Genomic DNA, 23,084 nt, shown 5'->3' with positions numbered 1-23,084 from the left:
TATAACACTATTACACAATAATAAATGTTATGAATAATTTTAAGGAGAGAATTACAAGGTGGATTTGCAGGGTTATTCCAAATAGGGTAGTTAAGAGAAGGCCTTTCTTGAATGGTGACTAAGCAAAGATGAAATGAAATGAGGGCATGAGTCATATGAAAAGTGGGAGGAAAAGCATTTAGGAAGGGAACAGAAAGAGCAATGTCCCTAATATAGAAACAAATTGGTGCCTTGAGTAATGTAACGAGCCCACTGTGTCCAGCATGATCTAAGAAGGGCATGGTGGCCACTGAGCTCCAAGAGACAGGTAAGTACTGTCAGCATCACTTGGGGTATCATAAACCGTGTCAGAGAATTACTCGTGGAAAAGTTTCAGTCTAATTTTTAATTCAGTTCTTATTTTTTAGAAATCTTGACGTGCTGCCCTCATTTAGCTTCAGATTGAGATATTCTAATTAGGAACAACTGAACCTGATGCCAAAAATATTTGTCTTCCTAAAATGTTTTAATTAGATTTAGAAATTCTGTGCTTTAAGTTATAGTTCTTGGCCTAGTGAGTTCAAAGTGAACGCACAAGAATGACAGAATTTGATAAGTGCTTTCTTCTCTTTGAAAATGCTTTTAAGTAATGAATGAAATGCACTTTGTACTAAAATATTACAATACCGAATACCTTCTTTGTACAGGGACTCTTGAAAGTTGCCATAGATAATGCCAGAGCTCAAGAAAAACAGGTCCAACTGGAAAAAACAGAGCTGAAGATGGACTTTTTAAGGGAACGAGAACTAAGGGAAACACTTGAGAAGCAGTTGGCTATGGAACAAAAAAATAGAGGTATTTTCAAACTTCCAAATGAATTTAATACTTAATATTTAACATACAAAAATATTTAACATAACAATACTATGCTTGGTGATTTACTATGAGACAGTGGTTTTTATTTTTACTTGTAGCTGAAGTTCAGAGCAGGATTTAAATCCTGGGCTCACTGTGTTTCTTAATTTCCAAAGTACCTGGTTTCTCGTCTGTTTGTACCTCAAGATATTGAAATGTATTATATCATTCATCACATATTTTTGATTGCTTGCAGAGTTTAATGAATTCATAATTTTGAGATAGAATGAGCTCTGATAAGATGACAGCCATGAAGGAAAATTTTGTATTCATTTACAATTGCCCTTTGAAAAACTTAAGAGTTAAAGTCATAAAGCTAAAACAGAAAATACTGATTATTGAAGCAAAGCAGATTTAGTAAGATGTTTATCAACTGAAATTGAAGACTGATGAATATCTGAACAAATGGCCAAAGTTGAGTGTTTGTATAATTTTCCTTCTGAATGCCTCATTTTCATGCAACCAGGTCAAGTACACATTAAAGTAGAAACCAATATGAATTTTTATTAGGGAAAAATAATGAAATGATCGATCTATTAATTGCTTCTTTTAACATGTTTTGCAGTGTATGTATAGAGGATTTTGAGGGTCATTTATATATGTGTGTTTATTTTATGTATGGGGTTTAGGAGTATTTTCTTTACAACCAACTTCCCTTTTGCCTCAACTATAAGATTCTTCTAAATATTCTAGAAGGAATGCTCCTTTTCTCTGATTTAATAAGTATTTAATATAAATACTCCACATATTCTCCTTTCATATGTTTGGCATGGTCTTTTAAAAATTATTGTTTCTGTTTTGCTTTTAAAACTGGCAGAACACAGTAGGTTTTTTTATTAGTTACTATAAAGCTATAGCAAGTGGGCTCCTGGGATGAGGCCGATTTGGGAAGCTGTCACCTCAGGTCTATAGTACAGTTCTGAAAAATGTGGTGTCACATAGATTTAGGTACTAAAATCATCAAAGCTAGGTACATGTATATAATGGGACATGTTCTAACTGAATAATGAAATTTGGTCAAGGAGTTCATGCTATTGAACCATCTTCCTTGAGTTAGCCATGTCTCGATTTTATTCTCACCTGGAGAAGTTTTGGGGTTTTCGTTTGTTTGTTTGTTTGTTTTAACAAGACTTAAAGTCAGAATTGCAGAGTTTGAATTCCTAAAGGAAGCTTTTGGTTACTTGAGAGATCTCCAGAATTTTATTCATTCAAACCTGTTGAAGGATTTACATTTTGTTTTATTCCCTTAACCACTAGAGGGCAAAACATTTCACAGACCACACCATGAGCCTCTCATTTAATTAATGTGAACAATAAATTACCGGTAATAACTGTCAATAATTATCTATTGTGAATGTATCTATTGAACCAGTGTATTATCCTGAATAGAGAACATAGCGATCCCATTTGGTTCAATCACACAGGAGGAAACAGTGAGTGGTCAATGGCAGCATGCTGGATATCGAGCTTTAAGTGCCACGAGAGTGTACAGTACGAATAAATAATTCAGAAATTACTGTTTCTTTTCAAAGACACTTATAAGCAATCATCTTTGGGAAAGGAAATCGTAGGCGAGTAATTTTGTTAACAATAGCATATGATTTTCACAGTATTAAATAAAGGAAATGAGCATTTATTTGAAACCAGTTTTGTTTTACCTATAGGTAAGACTGTAACTAGAGTACATTTTGATTAAAAAAAAAGTTTCTGTTAATATATAGTATTAACAACAATAGACTCAACAAGTTGATAATCTGCAATTTTAAAATACTGATAATTATAAAATGGGACATCTGGAAATTAGAAATTGAAACAAAAATTCTTTCTTGAACCATATTACCTTATTTTATATTTGGACTAAATACTGTGTTAAATAAAAATGTTTTTCTTCTTTACTCTGTAGAAAGAAATCAAACAGTAAACTGGGAATGATTACTCCTTATGACTAACTCTACCAGAAGGATTTTGTCATACTAATTCTGTCACATTCAAGTCAACAATGTGTATTAGCCATCAAAATCAATATTTCAAAGAAAAACATTTGCATGCTTCCCATATGATGATTGCTTACCATATATATATATATACACACACACACACACACACACACACACACACACATATGTATGTATAGTAAAGGTTAAAACAATTATCGTACTGAAAGTACAATTAACATACATTTTATAAAAAAACATGTAGTTATTATTTGTTGATTACATATTGTATATGAATATTTAAATTGTCCATTAGGAAAAAAAAGTATATCATAATCAATTTTTTGTATCATAATCTACTTTTTAATATAATAGCACAGTATTGTTAGCATATTATTATTAGCAGTGAGATTTTATACTCCACCAGATTCCTGAAGAGTAAAAGTATAACTTTCTTGAAATATGCTATAGTGCATATAAATTTACTATGAGGAAATTAGTAAGATCTCTGAGTAAATTATAATAACTTCATCCAAAAAAATTCAGCTTATAGATATATGTTAACAATAATTAAGAATATTTAGCTCCTTATATACAATAATATTTATTGCATTTTCTAAAATTTCAAGAAAGTATCATTAAAATTTAGCTTGTATAACATTGTCTTGTAAAGCATTTATAGGGGAAATACTCCATTTACTACTCAAAATTTGTGCTTCATAAAGAGATAGGCGTTTACACTGTTCTAACTACTCTGCACTATTCTGAATCAAGGGCAGAGACTAAGCCCAACATTTATTTAATTAGGCTTCCTTCATCAGTGAATTCAAATATTTACTAAAATTAGTTTCCCATTAAATCTGGCATTAGAAGGCATTCTTATAATGAAATATAGTTCAAGACTAAGTAAAAATTGACCTTGGACATTTTACTGGGATTTATTTTAGGTAAAGGTGGTGTTTTTTGAACTCCCTCTGCTTTGGTAGATTCAATCAAGCAGAAAAAAATATGTGTGAGGAAGATAGATCATTTGTATGTGAACACTACAAAAATTTAAGAAAAAAATAAGGTACACTCTCTTTTCTAGCCATAGTTCAAAAGAGGCTAAAGAAGGAGAAGAAGGCCAAGAGAAAATTGCAGGAAGCACTTGAATTTGAGACAAAACGGCGTGAGCAAGCAGAACAAACACTAAAACAGGCAGCTTCAACGGATAGTCTCAGGGTCTTAAATGGTAAGAGGGTGCATCTTTATGCCTGGCTAACTACCTTTCATTTTGAATACTCAAAAGACAATTTAGTTGTGTGGTTTTAGATATTCCTATGTCTGGTCATTCATTAAACTGTGCTTGTACCTGAAAGCCTGGTGCGAAGAATAGTCACGTGTGTTGGGAAATGCATTTTTTCTCAAGTGATAACACTGTGGTGTCACTTACCTCCAAGATCTGGGACTTGACATTGTTTTTCTGTTTAACCTGTCTCTACTGAAACAGGATAAAATATTAATCTCACTTCCCAACCCCCATCTTTTTTTATGAACAATTTTGCATTATTTATGTATTCAAATCTTTTGAAAATTCTTATGGTTATAGTCTTTGTTCAACCTTTAAAAGATGACAAAGATTTATGTAATTTTAATTCAGCACCAGAGTAACAGGTTGCTCTTTTTTTTTTAAAGGACAATAGGAATCAAATGAAATATGTGTCACTCTTACCTTTCTGTGCTTTTAGACTCTCTGACCCCAGAGATAGAAGCTGACCGCAGTGGCGGCCGAACAGATGCTGAAAGGACAATACAAGGTAGGAATTTGCAAAAGGCTATAAATCTCGATCTTGCAATATGAGTTTTTCCTCAGCTTTAGCCTGCTATTCAAGCATGTAGCCTACCATCTGGGCCACATCAAAACAAGTTCAAACAAGGTCAAGTTCATCTTGCTTGTTTATATGAGTGAATTCATTTTGTGCCGATAGATTTTCTTTAAATTAACAGGTCATTTCTGTTTATACAATGCAATTAAAAAGAAATAATTAATTTTAAACAATGTATGATTTAATCTTGGACACAGCAAATATGTTTTATTGAATGCTTGAAGCCCAATCTAATACAGGAAGGGCTTTTAAGCTCCATTCTATATAAACAAAATCATGGGCTAATCAAATAGGTAGTTCTTAACATTTTGGAGATCTCTCCTCATTTTGTAATAGCGACTGCAAGGTACCTGCAAAACAGAGTAGTTGCATGTTAACAATAAATAAGTTTCTTTGGTCCTATGTGGATTTTCCAAGTGTTCTATATACCATTATATATATTTTAATAACACAAATCTGCTGAGCAAAATCATATGTAGAATACTAAAGGGAGTTTGTTATTCACTCAGAAGAGCTAAATGTGTATATTGCCTAGACCCCACTATGATGAGAGGACAGAATCTGAAGGTAGCATTTATAGTCTAACATCTATAATAGACAATAAACTCAATGTAACATCATGAATACTAAACAGTAAAAAGAGCGTTTGTTTTCTATTTTAAATGAAGATGATTCTTCAAAGGGAAGCCTAAAATGATTAACTGCCATAATCCTCCCAATTGCTTTTATTTTGCATTTTAAGCTCAATCATTTTGGGGATATTGTTTGACATAAATTGTGTTACTTAATCAGCTCCAAATGTCATTCTTAGTTTAGTGTAAAGGAAATATATTTTTGTAAAGTCTCATATGTGCAATAAGTAAACATCAGGAACATGAAACATTCCTGGAGAATGTTTTTTGCCTATATTTATTTTACCTGAGACTATGATAGTTATTTTTTTAAACCCTGAACTTGAATCATATGTTATTACAAGTTATCTTCTTGGATATACAAGATCAATGCAATTATAGGTGCAGAAAAGGCTCCATATTTTAGAGTCTTGTGGATTTCAGCAAAATTACATATATATATATATATATGTCTGTGCATCTAATATTAAAATTAAAAGATTTTTGTTGCATCTCTTTTAAAAATCGCATACACATATTAACAATTACTAATTATAAAGCTAATTCTCTTTATCAGGGCCAGTAACCTCAATAAAGCCAATGTAAATGTCAGCCCTGGTTTGTGTGAGCAGGGAATCCTCATGCGCTAATTTAGCTAATGTCCAAAGTGGTCTAAGAAAGCACATGGACCTCCAGGTAGATGTGATATATAAATTATCTGGTATCCACAGAATTCTCAAGGTGGTCAGAACTCAATTTAAGAAAAAATATAGACAATATATTCCTGCATATAAATAGAAGATCTGTTGTTAATATTAAGAAGTATGTAGGCAATGATAAAACAATTTTTCATACTTGACATAATATATATTTCATGAGTTTGCTATCAGAAATATTTTGTTCATCAACAAGGCTATAGTTATTTATATTTGAATTTTAAAAATGCACATATATTCAAATATACACTTCAATATGGATGAAGTATTGCTGTATGAGATTGAAATATTGACAATTTTCAATTTCTATTCTGATTTTCTTACTCTGAAGAAAAAAATGTAATTATAAGTTGCCTTCTTTTTTGCTATCCAGACAGCAACCAGTTGGGTGACATAGAAAACCATCCAAGCAACTTTATGATTAAGTAAATAAAACATTTGAACAATGATTATACATAGTAATTTAAAGCCAAATATAAATGATTATGAGGTTATTTATTGCTTTCATTTATTGTAATATGAAATCTTTACTCACTTTATTCATTCATTCATTATGCCTGTCAATTAAAAAGTTGTGCTCAATTCTAATGTGAATAATCATACTTACGTTTGGATTTAATGATTTTATCATATTGTTCAATGCAATACAGTTAGTTTTCAATAACACAACTAATATTCATGATTTTAACTAGATAACATGATTTTTTTCTTTAATGTAATCTTAAAAAGCACTATAGATGAATATGTGTTTCTATGTGTTAGTGGCTAAAAATTCATGTCACCAGCAGTTGAACTACCTAAGACTTTTAAAATATCAGGATGAAGAGATCATCTTTTCCTACTGTAACTCCAGTAGCTAAATAAGCTCATTTAGTCCTTTGAAGCTTTCTTTTTCAACCTTAGAAACTGAATTCATACATTTGGAAGCTGGCGAACAGAATAAAATTAACTGTGAACAAAAGAAATCAAAGGGAAAAGACCGTATTTAGTTAAATTCTGAGTCTAAGCACAAGAATGGGAGAGGCAAAGAAGAAAGAACCAGAACTCATTACTAATTTGTGAAATGGTCTGTGTCAGGCATTTGGGGAGCCATGAGCACCTGCTGTTTCACAATTCAAGAATGACACAAACACAGCCTCTTGCTCCCTTCTCTTTCCCTCTCATATTGTCCCCAAGCCCAGGTGTTATAATGGTCTTTGTAATCTTTCTTGCTCCCAATCCAACCATAACTGAAATTATTCTCTATCCCAAAATAAACTCAACTTAATGAGGACAAGAGAAACCCACATTTCTTTATGCTTGTCATGTATTTATTTTTTTAACATTTTGGCCATAAATAAATGGCATGCTTGGCCGGAAAGTTAGTCACCTAGCAGACAGGCACTTAAATACTGCTCAAGTGCCAAGTAATTACCTCCTATAAGTACCTCAGGTTAGACTAAATGCTGTCTCATTGGCATTAGTGTCAAACTATAGAGGGGGAGAAGAAACCAGAAAGCAGTTTACAAAATATCCTTGAGCAATGAGGCCCTAAGTAGCTTACTTATCTTGATAAGTAAGATAAATCAGCTTATACTACACAGGGATATATTTCTCATTGCTGATACCTCTGATAACTAACTCAAAATTCACGAGCTCGGAGGAAATATTGTGAATGTAGACTAGACATCCGAAACTTAACAATAACTTGTTTCAGGAACTGAACTGTATGGAGTTTGACTCTCTCATGCCTTGGGTCTTACAGATTTATATGTTATGATTCATATTGGGGTTTGAAAAATTTATCTTTTAAGCTTTTTGTAAGATCTTTTGAATATATCGAGTAGACAGAGTTCATATAAATACTCATTGAGCAGTTTTTTGGACTAGTCAATAAATATCCTCCATAAACCTTTCTGTACCCACACATGTAAATACACATCCACACACTGTCAGGCGATGGCTTTCTTTAGCTAAGTCCTAGTCTCTGTTTATTCTCTCTCCCTATACAACAGTATCCACCTAAATGGATTAACTTATTATGTCTTTTGACAACTTTTAAAAATACTCTTCAGCGCATTCAGACATCTGTTAAGAGCGCCGGATAATATCCAACTTTCATTTCGCTGTCTCACAGAGAAGTCAATGTGGACATAAAACCAAAAGGGTCCTCGACCCCCGCCCCTGAAAACCTGTCCTCCTGCAGTGTTCCCTCCCTATGGTACCCTCACTTGTCCAATTCGGTATCCTCCTTAATATATAATGAGGGAAGCATGGAGCTTGACATCTCCCTTCCTCATCCTTTATACCCAATCACAACTCTCTGCATTCATTCTCTGTGCTTCTGTCATACTGGATTCCTCACTCCCCGCCCCCCCCCCCAAAGACTCACCTCTCTCTCCTTCTTCCAGGGACATTTTTCCTCCTCCCTGCCTTTACTTACCCAACCTTTAAGTCTCTCACATCTTAGAAGTTACCGCCTCCAGGAGTGTTTCCTGGACTTCACACCTACCCCAGCTGCACCTCCCTGCCTCCTGGGGCTAGTTAAGCCTCTTAGGTTCTCACCACACCTTTACGTCTCCACAGTAACACACTGTGCATTTATAGCTCCTTCTTCAAGTCTGCTTTCTCTCTGCACAGGAGCAGGCAGAGCACAAACCGTGCCTATGTGGTTTACTGCCATGCCCCTAGTACCCAGCAGCAGGTTTCACACATCCTGGTGACTGCTATGCTTTCCTCAAGAAAGGTACCAACCACGGTGACTTAGAATCTATACTACATCCTGTGAATTTCAAAGACCCTTACCGTTCTCACATTTCTCCGAATTTGGTTGGAGAGATTGATGGGAGAAAGGATAATATGATTCTGCATAGTCAAGTCAGAATTACAAATACAGGCAGAATTAATTTTTATTTCTGATAGCTGCATTCACAATATGTGTTTATTCTTCTAGTGTGCATTTATAATGTTACTTTCTTCTTGCACATTTGACGTAAGATTTGGATTTTGTGAATATTCACTGACACACAATTTTCCGTTTTAAATTTATGTTTAACATACTATAGTCACATTTCTTAAATAATATTTCTTCTTTCTTTGGTTTAATATACATTAGCCTCATGCTTCTTTTCACATTTGTTTCATATAATTTTATGTGATTAAATCTTCCATATATATTATTGAGGTGATCAATATATAGACATGAATTATAGCTTGGGAGAATCATGGATCAGTGCAGTTTTATCTGTTTTTTTATAAATTTCCAAAAAGTCCGCAAAGTTCACTTTCAAAATGGTACCTTTTTCTTTTTCTAAGTAAAAATCTGTCCTTTTAAAAGCCAAAAGTAATTGTTAAAATCAGTGGAAATGCAGACCACAGTCCCTCTGACATCTTAGAATATCTGCAAGTTATTCTTGCAAAATCTGGACTTCACTTGAAAGTACATCTCTTTTATTTACATCCAATGGCTATAATCAAAACTGTTTGGCTTTTTTTTTTTTTTTGACTGATCTCAGATCATAGAAAACCAAACATTCTTTTAAATTAAAGGACATAAAAGACTTGCCTTCACATTAACAATCTTTTTCTATTCTAATTTAAAAATATCTTCTTTCTGCTTCCTAGGTATTTGGAGATAAAAGTTAAATTTTAAAGTTATTCATTTATTCAACAAATATTTATTGAATGCTGGTGATTTGCCAGGCACACTTATATGAAGTTAGTGTCTTAACACTGGGAAAGGATTTTAAAGATTAATTAAATCTATTTATTTTGCAAAAGAAGAAACAGGCTTAGTGAGGGCATATGACTTGTTAAAGGTTTATACCGTGAGTTAATGGGAATTGGTAATATAACTTGATTTAGATGCTTTTCACATCCCCTTATATTCTTTCTGAGTGTTTTTAGATTAGGACTGTTAAAATATTGCTCTTTTAAAATATGTGATTGTTGTTACAGTAGCCTTCTCTTATTCACAGGGAATATGTTTCAAGATCCACAGTGAATGCCTAAAACCGAGGCTAGAACTGGACCCTATACACACTATGTTTTTCCCTATACATACATGCCTATGAAAAAGTTGAATTGATAAATTAGGCACAGTAAGAGATTAACAGCAATAACTAATAATAAAATAGAACAATTATAACTCTGCACAGTAATTGATGTTATGTGAATGTAGCCTCTCTCTTTTCTTTCCCTCTTTCTCTCTCTGATAATCAGTTAATAACCAAGACAGCTACTAAATGACTAACGAGCAGGTAGCATATAGTGTGGATATATTGTACAAAGGGGATGATTCACTTCTAGGGTGGGAAGGTGCATGATTTCATCAGGCGACTCAGATTGGTGTACAATTTAAAATTTATGAATTGTTTATTTAAGGAATTTTCCATTTAATTTTTTTGATCTGCCGTTGACTGTAGGTAACTAGAATTACCTACAAGCAAAAATGTGGATCAGGGAGGGACCGCTATATTATTTGTTTAGTAACTCACAGCTCAAAAGTATTATAGTATTATAACACAGGTCATTCTTATGAATGGAACTTAGATCTTTCTCAAGCTTTTTTTTTTTTTCCTTTGAATCAAATGTTCTAGTACTCAATGAATTTCCTAGTAATACATTTTTTTTTCTTCTGGACTTACTGATTGCATAGTAAGTGGTAGCACTTATTTATTAAAATAGTGAGGTGGATTAGGAGTTGATATTTGTTGAGTCTTTGCAGTATATTCTAATTTAAAGGTGAGATAAGTAAAGCTCAGAGTGACTGATTCACATTCTCACATTGGCATGCTGAACTAGTGGGGTTGCTGACATTTGTTTTCCTCCATGCCTTGATGTCTGGACTTAATGTATCTCTCCTAGGATAAATATTTACAGCCCCATCACTCATTTTGGATAATTAGCACATCACCTGTTAATAACTTCATAAGTTCAAAACTGTCTACTGACTGCTGCTACAGAATGATATACACCAGGAAAAAAATGTTTCCTTTCCAGCCTTTTACCTTTTAATCATCCATTATGCATATACCATGTTTATAGATACTTCCAGACACACTGGGGAGACTCTCACTCTAAGTGAAGAAAATAAAGTGGCAATAAAAAGAATTAAGAAATTAATCATATTTATATAAAAGACTTATCTACATTCATTAGCATGCAAAGAAGTTATGATAAATTTAAAATCAGACAAAAATCCAGTTTTGATTTAATATAAGACATTTGAAGAGCCTCTTCATTTCTTTTGCAGGATATGTTTGAATAGAGTTGCTAAATGGTATGCCACGCCCTTTATACTGTAATGGTCTTAAATAGAACTTTACTAGTACTTACCACTTTTACGATCATTATGAAGATATTATATCCATTTGACTTCATATAATTGTCTTACACACATTTTTATTTCTAATCCCTAAAAAAGAGACCTGTAACTTTAATGTAGAAGTGGGAGTTCTCTAGACAACTCTGTAGAATCTAGCAGTTAAAAACTGTTACCAGTTAAGTCTAGATTCAAATCTCTGCTCCACTCTGTTTTCCCCTTTAGTAACTGCTTATCTTCAGAGGGTTGTTATGAAGATTAAGTACAACAATCCACGTATAGCACTTAGCACATACCAGGCAATAGTAAGCACACGGTTAAGTTTTAGCTGTTAATATTAAATTTTATTATTTTGTGTTAACATATTTACAGTGCCTAGCAACGGGTAAACATTGAAGCTATTATTACTCTACTATTACCATAATATGTACCTTAATTTTCTTTTTTCAAAAAACAGGTCTAAATTTATAATACAATGTTGATTTAGACCCATAGTAAAGTGTTTTCAGAAATTCGTAAGAATTTTTTTGTTATCTGAACCTAATTTTTCCTATTTAAAAAATTTTTTATTTAGCTTAAAAGGTGGAGACATTAAAAAAAAGGGAGGTAGTTTGCTTAAAACTGATTTCTGGCCTGCCTGAAGTGCATATTACTATTGTTTATTCACTTACAAATATGTAATCACCATAGGGATTGCCTCAAACAATTTTTCTTGATCTTAAAAAATAAATATTAGTATTATATTACTATAAGCAAAACAATAATAAATTTACTTCTAGTTCCTTGACATTAGTTTTTGGTGTTTGGCAGCATTTCGATGCAGCTAATCAATTTAAGACAACATTGATTAAGATGAACAAAAGATGATATTGATTGCAGGTAGTAACCAATAAAGAGGCTACTGTTCCATGGTTATCACAGGTCATTGTTAACTATTTATTTAACTAGACAATCTGAGTTTTTATTATCAAAAATAAAGTCTCGGAGATATTTATAAACTTTTAGAAAATTAAAAAAAATAATTTTAGTATAAGCATTTCAATTTTTAAAGAAATATATAAAAAAGTAAATGTTGTTTTTAAATGTAGTTAGATATGCTTAAACTCCAAATGTTGAAGGCTTCTTGTAGGTTTGGTTGGAAATAGCTTCTTATGTAATTTAAAGTAATTATACATGAAATTAGACACAGTGAGCAGTTAAGTATGAAGTTGTTCTAAATAGTAATACAATGTAATTCATTATAGTTTTACTTACATAAAATTACCTTCAATGTATTATTTGACTAGAACTAATTTTCTGAACTCCTAGTTCTTATTGGAAAAAAAAAAGAATGATTGTCATTATTATATGTTTGTCTTGAGTTGTGACATATCATGAGGGTGTATGAAGTTATATCAAATCTTACTGCATTGCCTAAATATTAGGTGGAGTACATTAAGGCAAAATGATTGGACTTTGTTTGTGATATATTTGGCATCATTTTTTTCTCAGTAAAATCATATAATAGGTGGTAGGCACTGTGAGAGTTTAGAAGAGATAGGGGATATCAGGAATAATGAATTGGGTTTGGAGGTTTAGAAAGGGGAAATGGACATTTGTACAACTAAATTATTTTTTTAAGTATTGAAAGAGAGCAGTTATTAATGGAAAATATAATGTTTTGTTAGCACAGATAAAGTTGAAAAATTGAATTACATTGGCTTGTTCATAAACATAGTATTGACTTGGCTTGAATACTGTCTGAAGACCACAATCAAAGAATAGTGATTAATGAAAAGTGGAAAAAATATTAGCAGGGGGCCATAAAGATCAATGCTAGATCCATTTTCATTTAACATCTTAATTAGTGATATAGAGGAGTGGTTAATGAAATTTACAGATAATCCTAATTTAGAAGGTATAACATACATCTGAGTGGACAATGTAAATATGCAAAAGAAGCTTAGATAATTTATAAATTTTACGATGAATGACATGAGATTACCTTTATATGAAAGAAAATTTGATTTTAAGATCTGTTTTTAGTAAGCATTAAAAAACTTAACAAATATCAATGATAATAAATATCCACTTACAACTTTTCATAGTACTATACTAACAGTGACTAGTGGCAGGACTGAGAAAAGTATCAGAGAATAAGTAGAACAATAAACCTCTGTCATTTAAATTATATATATATATATATATATATATATATATATATATATATATATATATACACACACACACACACATATATATATATTTTTCATTGATGATACTTTTTATTATGATGACTAACTAGAAAGTTTAAAAAGTTGGTTTTTCATTATGGTCAATACAGTAATTTCTTATTTTTAGGCAGTATCCTATTATATTTAGATTTAAGGAAAATTTATTTAAAATATGTTTTTATTTTGAGTCTTTTTAAACCTTTATTATTAAAGAAAAATTTTGATGGCAATTATATCCAATTAATTGGTTTACTAAAGATCATAAGTAGAAACTGTATAGAATATCTACCCAAACTGAAAAAGGTTACCATTTAGTAATACAGATTAGTGGTTCATATTCACAAAATCTGCTTTCTCTTTTTGTATTTACTCTTAAACAGTAAAAGTACCCTGGTCGTCTAAAAGAAACTCTAATGAATAATCAGAATGGCTTTTTAAAGATGCAGCATAAATACAAATTTTTTTTTGAGAAATGTTATTTATACTTTAAGAGTTATAAAAGTTGTAAAAGACATTTAAATCACAGGAAAAGAACTCTCATTTTTAAAGTCTATTCACTAAATTATATGATTTGTATGAATCAAATCTAAAAAATGGTAAACACTAAATTAAGAAAAGTGGTGATGGAAAGTGTGTCATCGATTTTGATAGCACATACATGTTTAAACATTGTGGTATATAACACCCTTTGCTATAAATTTTCCTTTAGAAAAAAAAATAAAACATCATCATTTGGACTATGAATGTAAAAATGCTTATGGCGCATTATTTCACCTCCCATGGTTGGAGACAGAATGCAGACATGCCACAATAATGTTTTTTATTTCTACTGTTTGAACCATATTAATGAGAACATCATTTTGGAGAACTAATTATTTCTATTTGTCTTGTGTCACACTTTCTAATTCCCCTATATTAGCACAGCCAAAGCAAATTAATTGCTTTTCCAGCAGTTGAACCTTGTCCAAGAATGAGCTCACATTCCCTTCCAGTTTCCCTGTTTCTGGGAGTGCATTGTGTCAGAAATTTCTCTTGATATTAAACATAGTCTAGAGAATATCTTTACAGATTTTTGTGCACTCACTTGATGCAATTTATAAGTTTAAGTGACCCGCCAGGAAAGATAAAGTTCTTAGCTGCAAGATTATACATCAAAACAGTTAAAGTGAAATTAAAATTAAATGAATGAATCTCACTGAAGCAAAAAAAGCAGTAATTAATGGTTCCCTTAATTGTCTTCATAAAATATTTGCATGGGTCTAATTTGCATAATTTGCATGTATTAATTAATCTTTCAAAGGAATTTTGTGCTGAGAGAAGCCAAAAAATCTCTTTGTTTTATTTAACATCTAATGAAATATTTATCTTCCTTAATGAACTTCTCATCTTCATTAAAATAAAAATTGCACAAGTTTGTATGTTTTAAATGTTTTTATAATTGAAGTATTCAAAAAATCTCTTTAGACTTACAACAGCTGAGAAACAAACACAATATTCAGCATTCAGTATCATTTTAACAAAAGCAACATTTTTTTTAAAAAGCCCAGTTTTGCTTTCTCAAATCTGGCAAAGCATTTGGTAAATGAATAAATGAATATAACTATTTAGTTTTAAAAGTAAAATTTGCAAAATCCTGATCATTTTTTTCAATGGTAATGTTATTTTTATGGCTGAAATAGTGGGTGACTAGAGGGTATATATATGAGAAAAATCAGTATGTTTAATTGTTTGGGAAATGGTTCATTGGTTGAAAATATTTTAACCTAGCTGAAAGAAATTAGTTCATTAAAATCCATTTGCTGTTATTAACAACTACTAGATCTACTGACAATATTTCCTTGCAGAAGCTCGGTAGTTCCAACTTTATTCTAAATCTGCCTGTTGGAGATTTGCAGCAGGGGTTTCTCCTCTCACAAACTAAGAGATCAAGGTGAAAACCAAGAGATGTGCCTTGGAACGGATGAAATCCAAAATTTCACCACGTGCCAAATAGTGTATATTCAAGAGGATGAGAAAGAGTGTGAGGAGAGAGCCTGGACGTTAAAAAGATTTAAGGGAAAGGAAATTAGTGATCTGTTAATGATATTCATTTTGGTGCAATGAAGAAGAGCATAAAACAAACAAACAAATAAACAAAAAGAATTCCGACAAAGAACATCAGCTAACATTTCCAAAGCAATTTAAAGCTGGCTCAGCCTTTTCTCATACATTCTTTTTTTGATCCTATGGCATTCCCATTTTATATTATTTGAGGAAACTGAGGCACATGGAAGTAAAGCAAATTACTTGGAATCAAACTGTGGGTCCCTTTAACTCCATATGCTTTCCTCCTATATAACACCAGTCTTCTATCTCATGATAATTTGTGAATTGGCTACGAATGGCTAAATGTTAGACTAGATAATGAGGGTAGCATACATTTATAAAGATTAAGATTCAAAATGCAAATATATATAGTTCTTCCCGTGTAAAATTTAGTAATGTGATAAAATCAATTAAATTGACTGGTTTCCTGGAGAATTCATCTTTAGGGAAGTTAAAAGCATTTCCGTTAGGCACCAGTTATTTCTTAGCCGTGCAACCACTCTCATAATTTGCAATTTCTAATGAAATTTCTCTAATATAAAAATAAAAATAAATCCATTAGGTTACTAAAGTTATTATTAGTCAGCTACAAAATAAATACCAACACAGGTTTTTTCTAGCATTAACAATGATAATTTGTTTATATAACTGATTTCTAAAGGATTAAAATTAATATTAGTATGAATTAATCCTAGGAGAGCTGGTAGACTGCGAGCCACAGTCTAGTGTCAACACTACTGTTCATTACTGTTCTGACCCTGGTAACTCACTTTAACTGCTAAGACCTGATAACTGCTATTACTGATTGTTTATCCTGTCAAAATGGCAAAGACATCTAATTATTTATAAGTACACACATGCACACAAGCGCGCATGCATGAGCGTGCACACACACAAACACACTGTGTTTGTTGTTCATTATGGATGAGTGGATTCTGGAATCAGACTACTTGGATTCCAATCTCCCCACACTGCTGTTTATTATCTGTATCACAACGAGTATGTAAATCAAACTTAGATAATGATCGTAATATCCACTTACTGAGTTGTTATGGGGATTAAGTGAATATATATATACATATATATATGTATGGATATATATATATATATATATGTATATATGTATATATGTATATATGTATATATGTATATATATATCTTAGGACCTTGCCTGGTAGAATCTAAGTGATAACAAGAATTTGTTATTTTTATAATTATGTACAAATTTAATGCAATGACACTTAACAATAGTAGTCACTTATGGTAAAAATTAAAAATTATTTAGATGAAGAAATTCTTAAACCAATGAATATTCCTTCCCTATGTGACATACTTTTTCTTTTAGCATATTCTACAGTGGAAAATATAAATTATATTCAACAAATTTTCCAAAGCATTTAAAAATTTAATGACAGAGTGTGAATTGCAATATTTATGTCAATTTAAACAGCATGACTTAAGATTTATTTGCAGTCACATATTCTGTATGATTATTTATTGCTTTCCAAATTAAATAAAAATAAACTAATTATTTTTGACTCATTTGAGATGGCAGCATTAGAGATTCTTAATTTTTTATTGTATTTTGGCAAATTTCTCATAATACGATTGGTATTTTCATATAGTGTGGAGTAACTGGAGTCTCTTCTAATTCATATATAATCATACTCCAGAGATAGTAAATCTCTAAACATAGTTCCACTTAAGCTTACTAATTACACCTATAAAACGATGAATGATGGCTACAAATTATTGGATCTGACTCTCATTCTTTATTTATTTCTCCCAGGGAGAAAGAGAACTGGATGGGGAGAGTTTAGACCATAAATTATTCCCATACATAATCAGGTGTGCTGTGTTTAACTTTGATGCTATGCTATGGTTTTGCATTTACTTATAAAATTCCCATTGTAACAGATTAAAACTATTTGATTTTCAAGATAAAATGATGCCTACTTGTATTAAAATTTTTCAATGTCTTTATTTTTTCTTAATGGTTTTTACTGGTTAATATAATTTTAGGTCTATCTTGTCCCAAGTTATCATTACCTTTTGACTGTTTTTTATAAGTTTCTTCAGCAAAAATCATATGAAATGTCACATTCAAGCCTTATCCCTGGTTAAAAGATTGGGAAGCAATAGACATTTTACAAATGAGAAAAGAAGATTCAATGTAAGACAACAGAAATGGAAAGTACTTTCCTCTTCTAAACCCAGTGATGGTTAAGAGATCTAGCCAACAGTTGCCCAAATAGGACCATTAGCTCAGTACTATTATACTTGTTTTCTGAAGGAACTCAGAAATACACATTTTTATGTAAAGATGTAGATGTAAAAAAAATAGAAACATGGAAGTCTTAACAAGATAAATATTTACTTATCCTCTGTAGGGCAGAAAAAAAAAAAAAAACAACATTCTCTCATCCAAAAAGACTAATAGAATATCAGACATCAGCACATAAACCAAATTGCAAATAGCAATTAAGTCACAAGTTAGAGAACAGCTCTCCTAGCTTTTCAGAATGAATGCAACAACTTCCTCTACCTGCTATGAATTCAGACCTACTTTTGAGATGATATATTGAGGCTTACCTTTCTACATTTTTCTTCAAATTTATGCAATTCAGATTACTCCCATTGTGTTAGGCATTTAAGGGATATAATTATTGCAAAGGACTAAAAATGCCAATTTTTAAAAATTTGCAAATTTTAATTCTAGTTCTTAAATTATTAGAATAAGAAGCATTTACAAAATTGCAGAAGGTCATTTAAAAGGTTGTTGAATTATAAAGTATGGCTAATAGGCTTGTATTTCCTTAAGAATTCAGAACCAATCCTGGTTAATGTATCTAAGTCTCAATGAATGAAAAGGGTGAAGTAAATTTGGTAGGTAAAAAAGAAAAATGCTAATGGCATAGCACTCATACGTTTTTGGTCCATCTTTTGGAATACATTTCTTATAAGTCTTCTTCCGTTTCCAGGGTGGGATCTCACTGAGATGTGTGATATAATTGCACTAACTTTCGAAGGTTACCAGAGGCAGAATGAAAATGTGGCTATAAAAATCTATTTCTCCAAAATAGTTTCCTCCAAAATAGTTTCTGATTAGTTCATTCACTTATTCTTTTCTTTAGATTCCACGTATAAGTGAGATCATATGGTATTTGTCTTTCTCTGTCTGACATAGAGGAAAAACTAGGGTTGCTAGATGGTAGGGGGGTGGGGATAAGGGGGAAGGTGAGGGGATTCGAAAACAGTCAGTAACCACAAGATGGCCACGGGGTTCTGAAAATTAATTTGGGGAATGTAATCAATAATATTGTAAAGATTTTGTAGGGTACCCGATGGACACTTGTCTCATTAGGGAGACCACCTCAGGGATGATGTAGATGCCTGATCACTGCACTGTACACCTGAAGCTGAAGCTGAACAATAATGAATGTCAACTACATGTTTGTATGTATATGTAAGTATATATACATATATATATGTATATTTATATGTATATATGTATGTACTTACAAGAAGCGGAATACAGCATTAGGAATAGAGACAGTGGAAATGTAATGGCTCTGTGCGATGTCAGAGGGTTAGTGGATGGGGGACGGGGGTTCACACAATGTGAGGGATATAACACATAAATGTCTAAGTATTACTTTGTCTTGTGCACCTGAAATTAATTAAAAAAAATTAATACCTGTAAATATCAAAAAAAAATTAAGATTGTGTTTAGTAGTCTTTGAAAATTTACCCATTTTCTTTCTGTGGTAAGATGATTTTGCTACTTCTTAGCTAATTGAGTAGAATATACTCACTGGGATCATTTGAGATTTGTTTTCAATAACTCAAGATTGGAAGAACACAATATATTCACATCGTAAGAACGTTTGTAAAGAGAATTGGTGTTAAAAGTGGTTAGAAAATTAAATTGCTGTCGTAGGAAAAAAAATCTATTTCTCCATGTTGTACTATTCCTTTATTTGTAGATAATGTATTATACTCTTACAATGAGTTTTTCAAATGCAGACAAAATTCAACTGATGACTTACTGCTCTTTTTTACACCTACAAATATAGCAAATGAGGGCCCCATTTCTCTGAACTGAATTGGGTTCAAACTAGACAGAAACCTCTTCACTGGCTCTTAAATTACCATTGTCAAGTGCAAATCCAGGGCAGAGGATTGGTCATCAACAAATTAGGGCTAACACTGTAACAGACTATCCATCAAAAATAAGTGTGAAGACACTAGAGACTGTGAGCTATGGTGTTAACAACAGAGCAAACATCATTTTGATCCGAAGCTGGGAATAGCATTTAGCTTAGTTTCCACATTCTCGCATTTTATAATTTCACATCCTCAACAAAAGTCTCAACTGACTAATTCCCAAAATACTGATGGCATTTATCTACACAGTGGAAATGTTATGAAAATTAATGCTTGAGCGGTTAAAAATAAACATACAAAAATTAGGTGGATATTTTTGGGAGATTTATATACTTGAGTTCCACTATAGCTATTATTTTGATTTTCGTTTTGTGGTATTTTTTAGTCACGTAAGAATTGATTTCCTAAATTAATGTTTAAATATTCAGTTGGTAAATAATTGCCCACTTTGATCTTAAATGCAGTTCTTAGTTGTCTTGTTTTGAACAGTATTTCAATGTATGATTCTATTCCTTTGTGAGGAAAATTAGAATATAGGCATCTATTTAAACCCAACAATTCACATAGAAAGGCTGTGAATTATCACAAGTCAGTAGGCTCCTTTGCATGTTATTTTTAAAAAACAAAGGGAATGCATAAAACCTTCTAATTATTTCCTTCATGTTTAAAATGTATAATCAACAAAGAGGTGAAATTTTATGTCATCATTCCAAAGCTATGGGCTTTTATATTTTAAAACTTGGATGGTGCTTTAACATGTAATATTAGGAAACAGGTATGCATACAATTTTAGCTATATTTAATGTGATCAATGATTGTGTTGAATTCTGAGAAACTTGAAAATAATAACTGATTATTATTATTTTTTTAACTATTGGCAGTATTTATGATTTTGGAATAAAATGAGTTAGCAATTTGACAAACTTACATGAATATATAAAACTAGACTTCTTTTTCTTAAATTTGTGCTTTTAAGTTTAGTTTTTTGTTTACTGTGGTTTTGTCTTCTCTGTCTTTATACCACTAACTGTAGGCTTTCATTTTCATATGTTTAGTCTAATAAATAAAAAAAAATATAAAGTGATATCATGAAGGACGTGTCTAGGAGCTCCAAATCATGAAATTATATGAACTTATAATTGCCTGAGCTGCTATTCTCATTTCTTTCACATAAATATTTTTCATCTGATATCTTAATCTGAAACCCCTCTGACCAGTGAAACTGTGTAAAATCATTGCTGCCATGTGGAATGGAAAAAAAAAAAATAGATGAACACATTACTCCAACATGGCTTCCAGAATGTTATCAATGTCCTCTTGAGAATCATCTCATGAACACTTTGGGAAAACAAAATTTTTAAATGGCTGGCTATGAAAAATGAATACAATTTTTAAAACTATATATCCTCCTGAATTTTCAAAGTCTATATTTAGTGATTTAAAGATGTCAAAAGTCCTGCATTAAAGTCCTGCATTAAAATTAAACAATGTCCTGCATTAAAGTCGATATATTTGATTAGAAAGTTAAACTAGCATTTTCTAAAATGATCTACAAAACCATTTTTATTGAATTAAAAGTAATAATATCTCATGGAATGAACTTTGGCACACTATCTATTGTAACCAGTTCTTGTTAAAACTGTTGTAACCAATTCTCTTGAACAAAAGCTTATAGACTTAAATGCTGGGGCCAGAAAAAAATGCAAAATGTACGATATCTTTACTAATTAATTCATAATCTAGTTAGGTATGGAGATACAGCAACAACTCTAATAAAATACATATTATGTTAATTCCTACTGATAAAGCTCCGTCAAGGTGTTTTACAAGAGGTGGTAGGAAACATAATCAATTTTATGTATATAATAATATGAAATATTTATACATTATATTTAATTATATGAAACAGGAATATATTTAACAAAGCGAAATATAGCTATATCATGTATATGCATGTCTCTGTATTTAAAAAGTAACATACTCTACGATTGTTTTAGGTAATCATTTTTTGAAGTTTTTCAGAACTCATTTTTAGCTTTGTTGTTTGTAAGAACTCACTAACAGGCTATTAGGAACATGTAAGCAAGACCTAAAAATAAATTAATAGACTAAATCTAAAATTTAGAAAATTTGGTGATTTTTTTCCATGACAGATTAAAAGATAAATTATTCTCCTTTAATGAAGTAACACTTTGATCCAGTGCTTCTGAAATGTAAACAAAGTACTTTCAGAGCACAAGCAAAGCAAAGCAATAAATCACCCATTTGGGTGATTAGTGAAAATTCCTGTAAGTCTAGATATATAAATCTAAATCCTTTGAGAATCCATATTATTGACATATTTTATACAATATTTGCAAACAGAAGAGAAATAAGTATTATAGCTGATTCTGAGTATGAGATTGGACAGATTCCTAAATAATATTTATTAGAATAAAGACCTGGTCTCCCTTGTCTTTTTGTCTCAAACCAATATACTAAATCTTAAATCTAATATAAATCATGCATAGGAGGTGTTAATATAAAATGAGAATAAAGAAATGAAGAATGTAATGAATTCAGCAATGCAGTAATGAGGATTCAAATTCTGGTGTGCAAGGAACAGAGTGGGAAGTACACTTGCAATGCAAGGGGAGAAAATGGTAGGATGGATTTATTTATTTATTTATTTATTTAATCTTTATTACATGTATTGGGGTGACATTATTTAGTAAAATTATATAGGTTTCAGGTGTACATTTCCAAAATACATCATCTATATATTGCATTGTGTGTTCCCCCACCCAGAGTCAGTTCTCCTACCGTCACCATATATTTGCCCCCCATTTTCCCTTTCTACCACATACCCTTCTCCCCTTCTTTTAACCACTAAACTGTTGTGTGTGTCTATAATTTATTGTTTGTTTGTTTGGTTGGTTCATTTTTGCTTTCAATTTTATATCTCACGTATGAGTGAAGTCATATGATGCTTGATTTTTTTTCTGTCTGACTTATTTCACTTAATATGATAGTCTCAAGATCCATCCATGTTGTTGCAAATGGCAGTATTTCATTTTTTCTTATATCTGAGCAGTGCTCCTTTGCACATATGTACCACATCTTCTTTATCCAATCATCTATGAAAGGGCACTTCGGTTGTCTCCATGTCATGCTCACCGTGAATAGTGCTACAGTGGAGAACATATATCTTTATGGATAAATGTTTTCAGATTTTTTTGGTTAGATACCCCAAAGAGAGATTCTGGATCATATAGTAATTCTATTCCTAATTTTTTGAGAAACCTCCATATTGTTTTC

General features: G+C 31.5%; 1 protein-coding gene across 1 annotated transcript in view; it reads left to right on the top strand.

The window, feature by feature from the left end:
* DACH1 (dachshund family transcription factor 1) overlaps positions 1-23,084 on the top strand; it is a 402,483-nt gene that overhangs the window by 358,822 nt on the left and 20,577 nt on the right. The window contains 3 exon segments of the mRNA XM_033105102.1: positions 687-834; positions 3,916-4,059; positions 4,556-4,624. Of these exon segments, the coding sequence (XP_032960993.1) occupies positions 687-834; positions 3,916-4,059; positions 4,556-4,624 (361 nt within the window).

This window comes from Rhinolophus ferrumequinum, chromosome 4 (genome assembly GCF_004115265.2).
Source record: "Rhinolophus ferrumequinum isolate MPI-CBG mRhiFer1 chromosome 4, mRhiFer1_v1.p, whole genome shotgun sequence".
Classification (NCBI taxonomy): domain Eukaryota; kingdom Metazoa; phylum Chordata; class Mammalia; order Chiroptera; family Rhinolophidae; genus Rhinolophus; species Rhinolophus ferrumequinum.
Note: the sequence above shows the minus strand (reverse complement) of the source record. Positions and strands in the feature narration are given on the sequence as shown.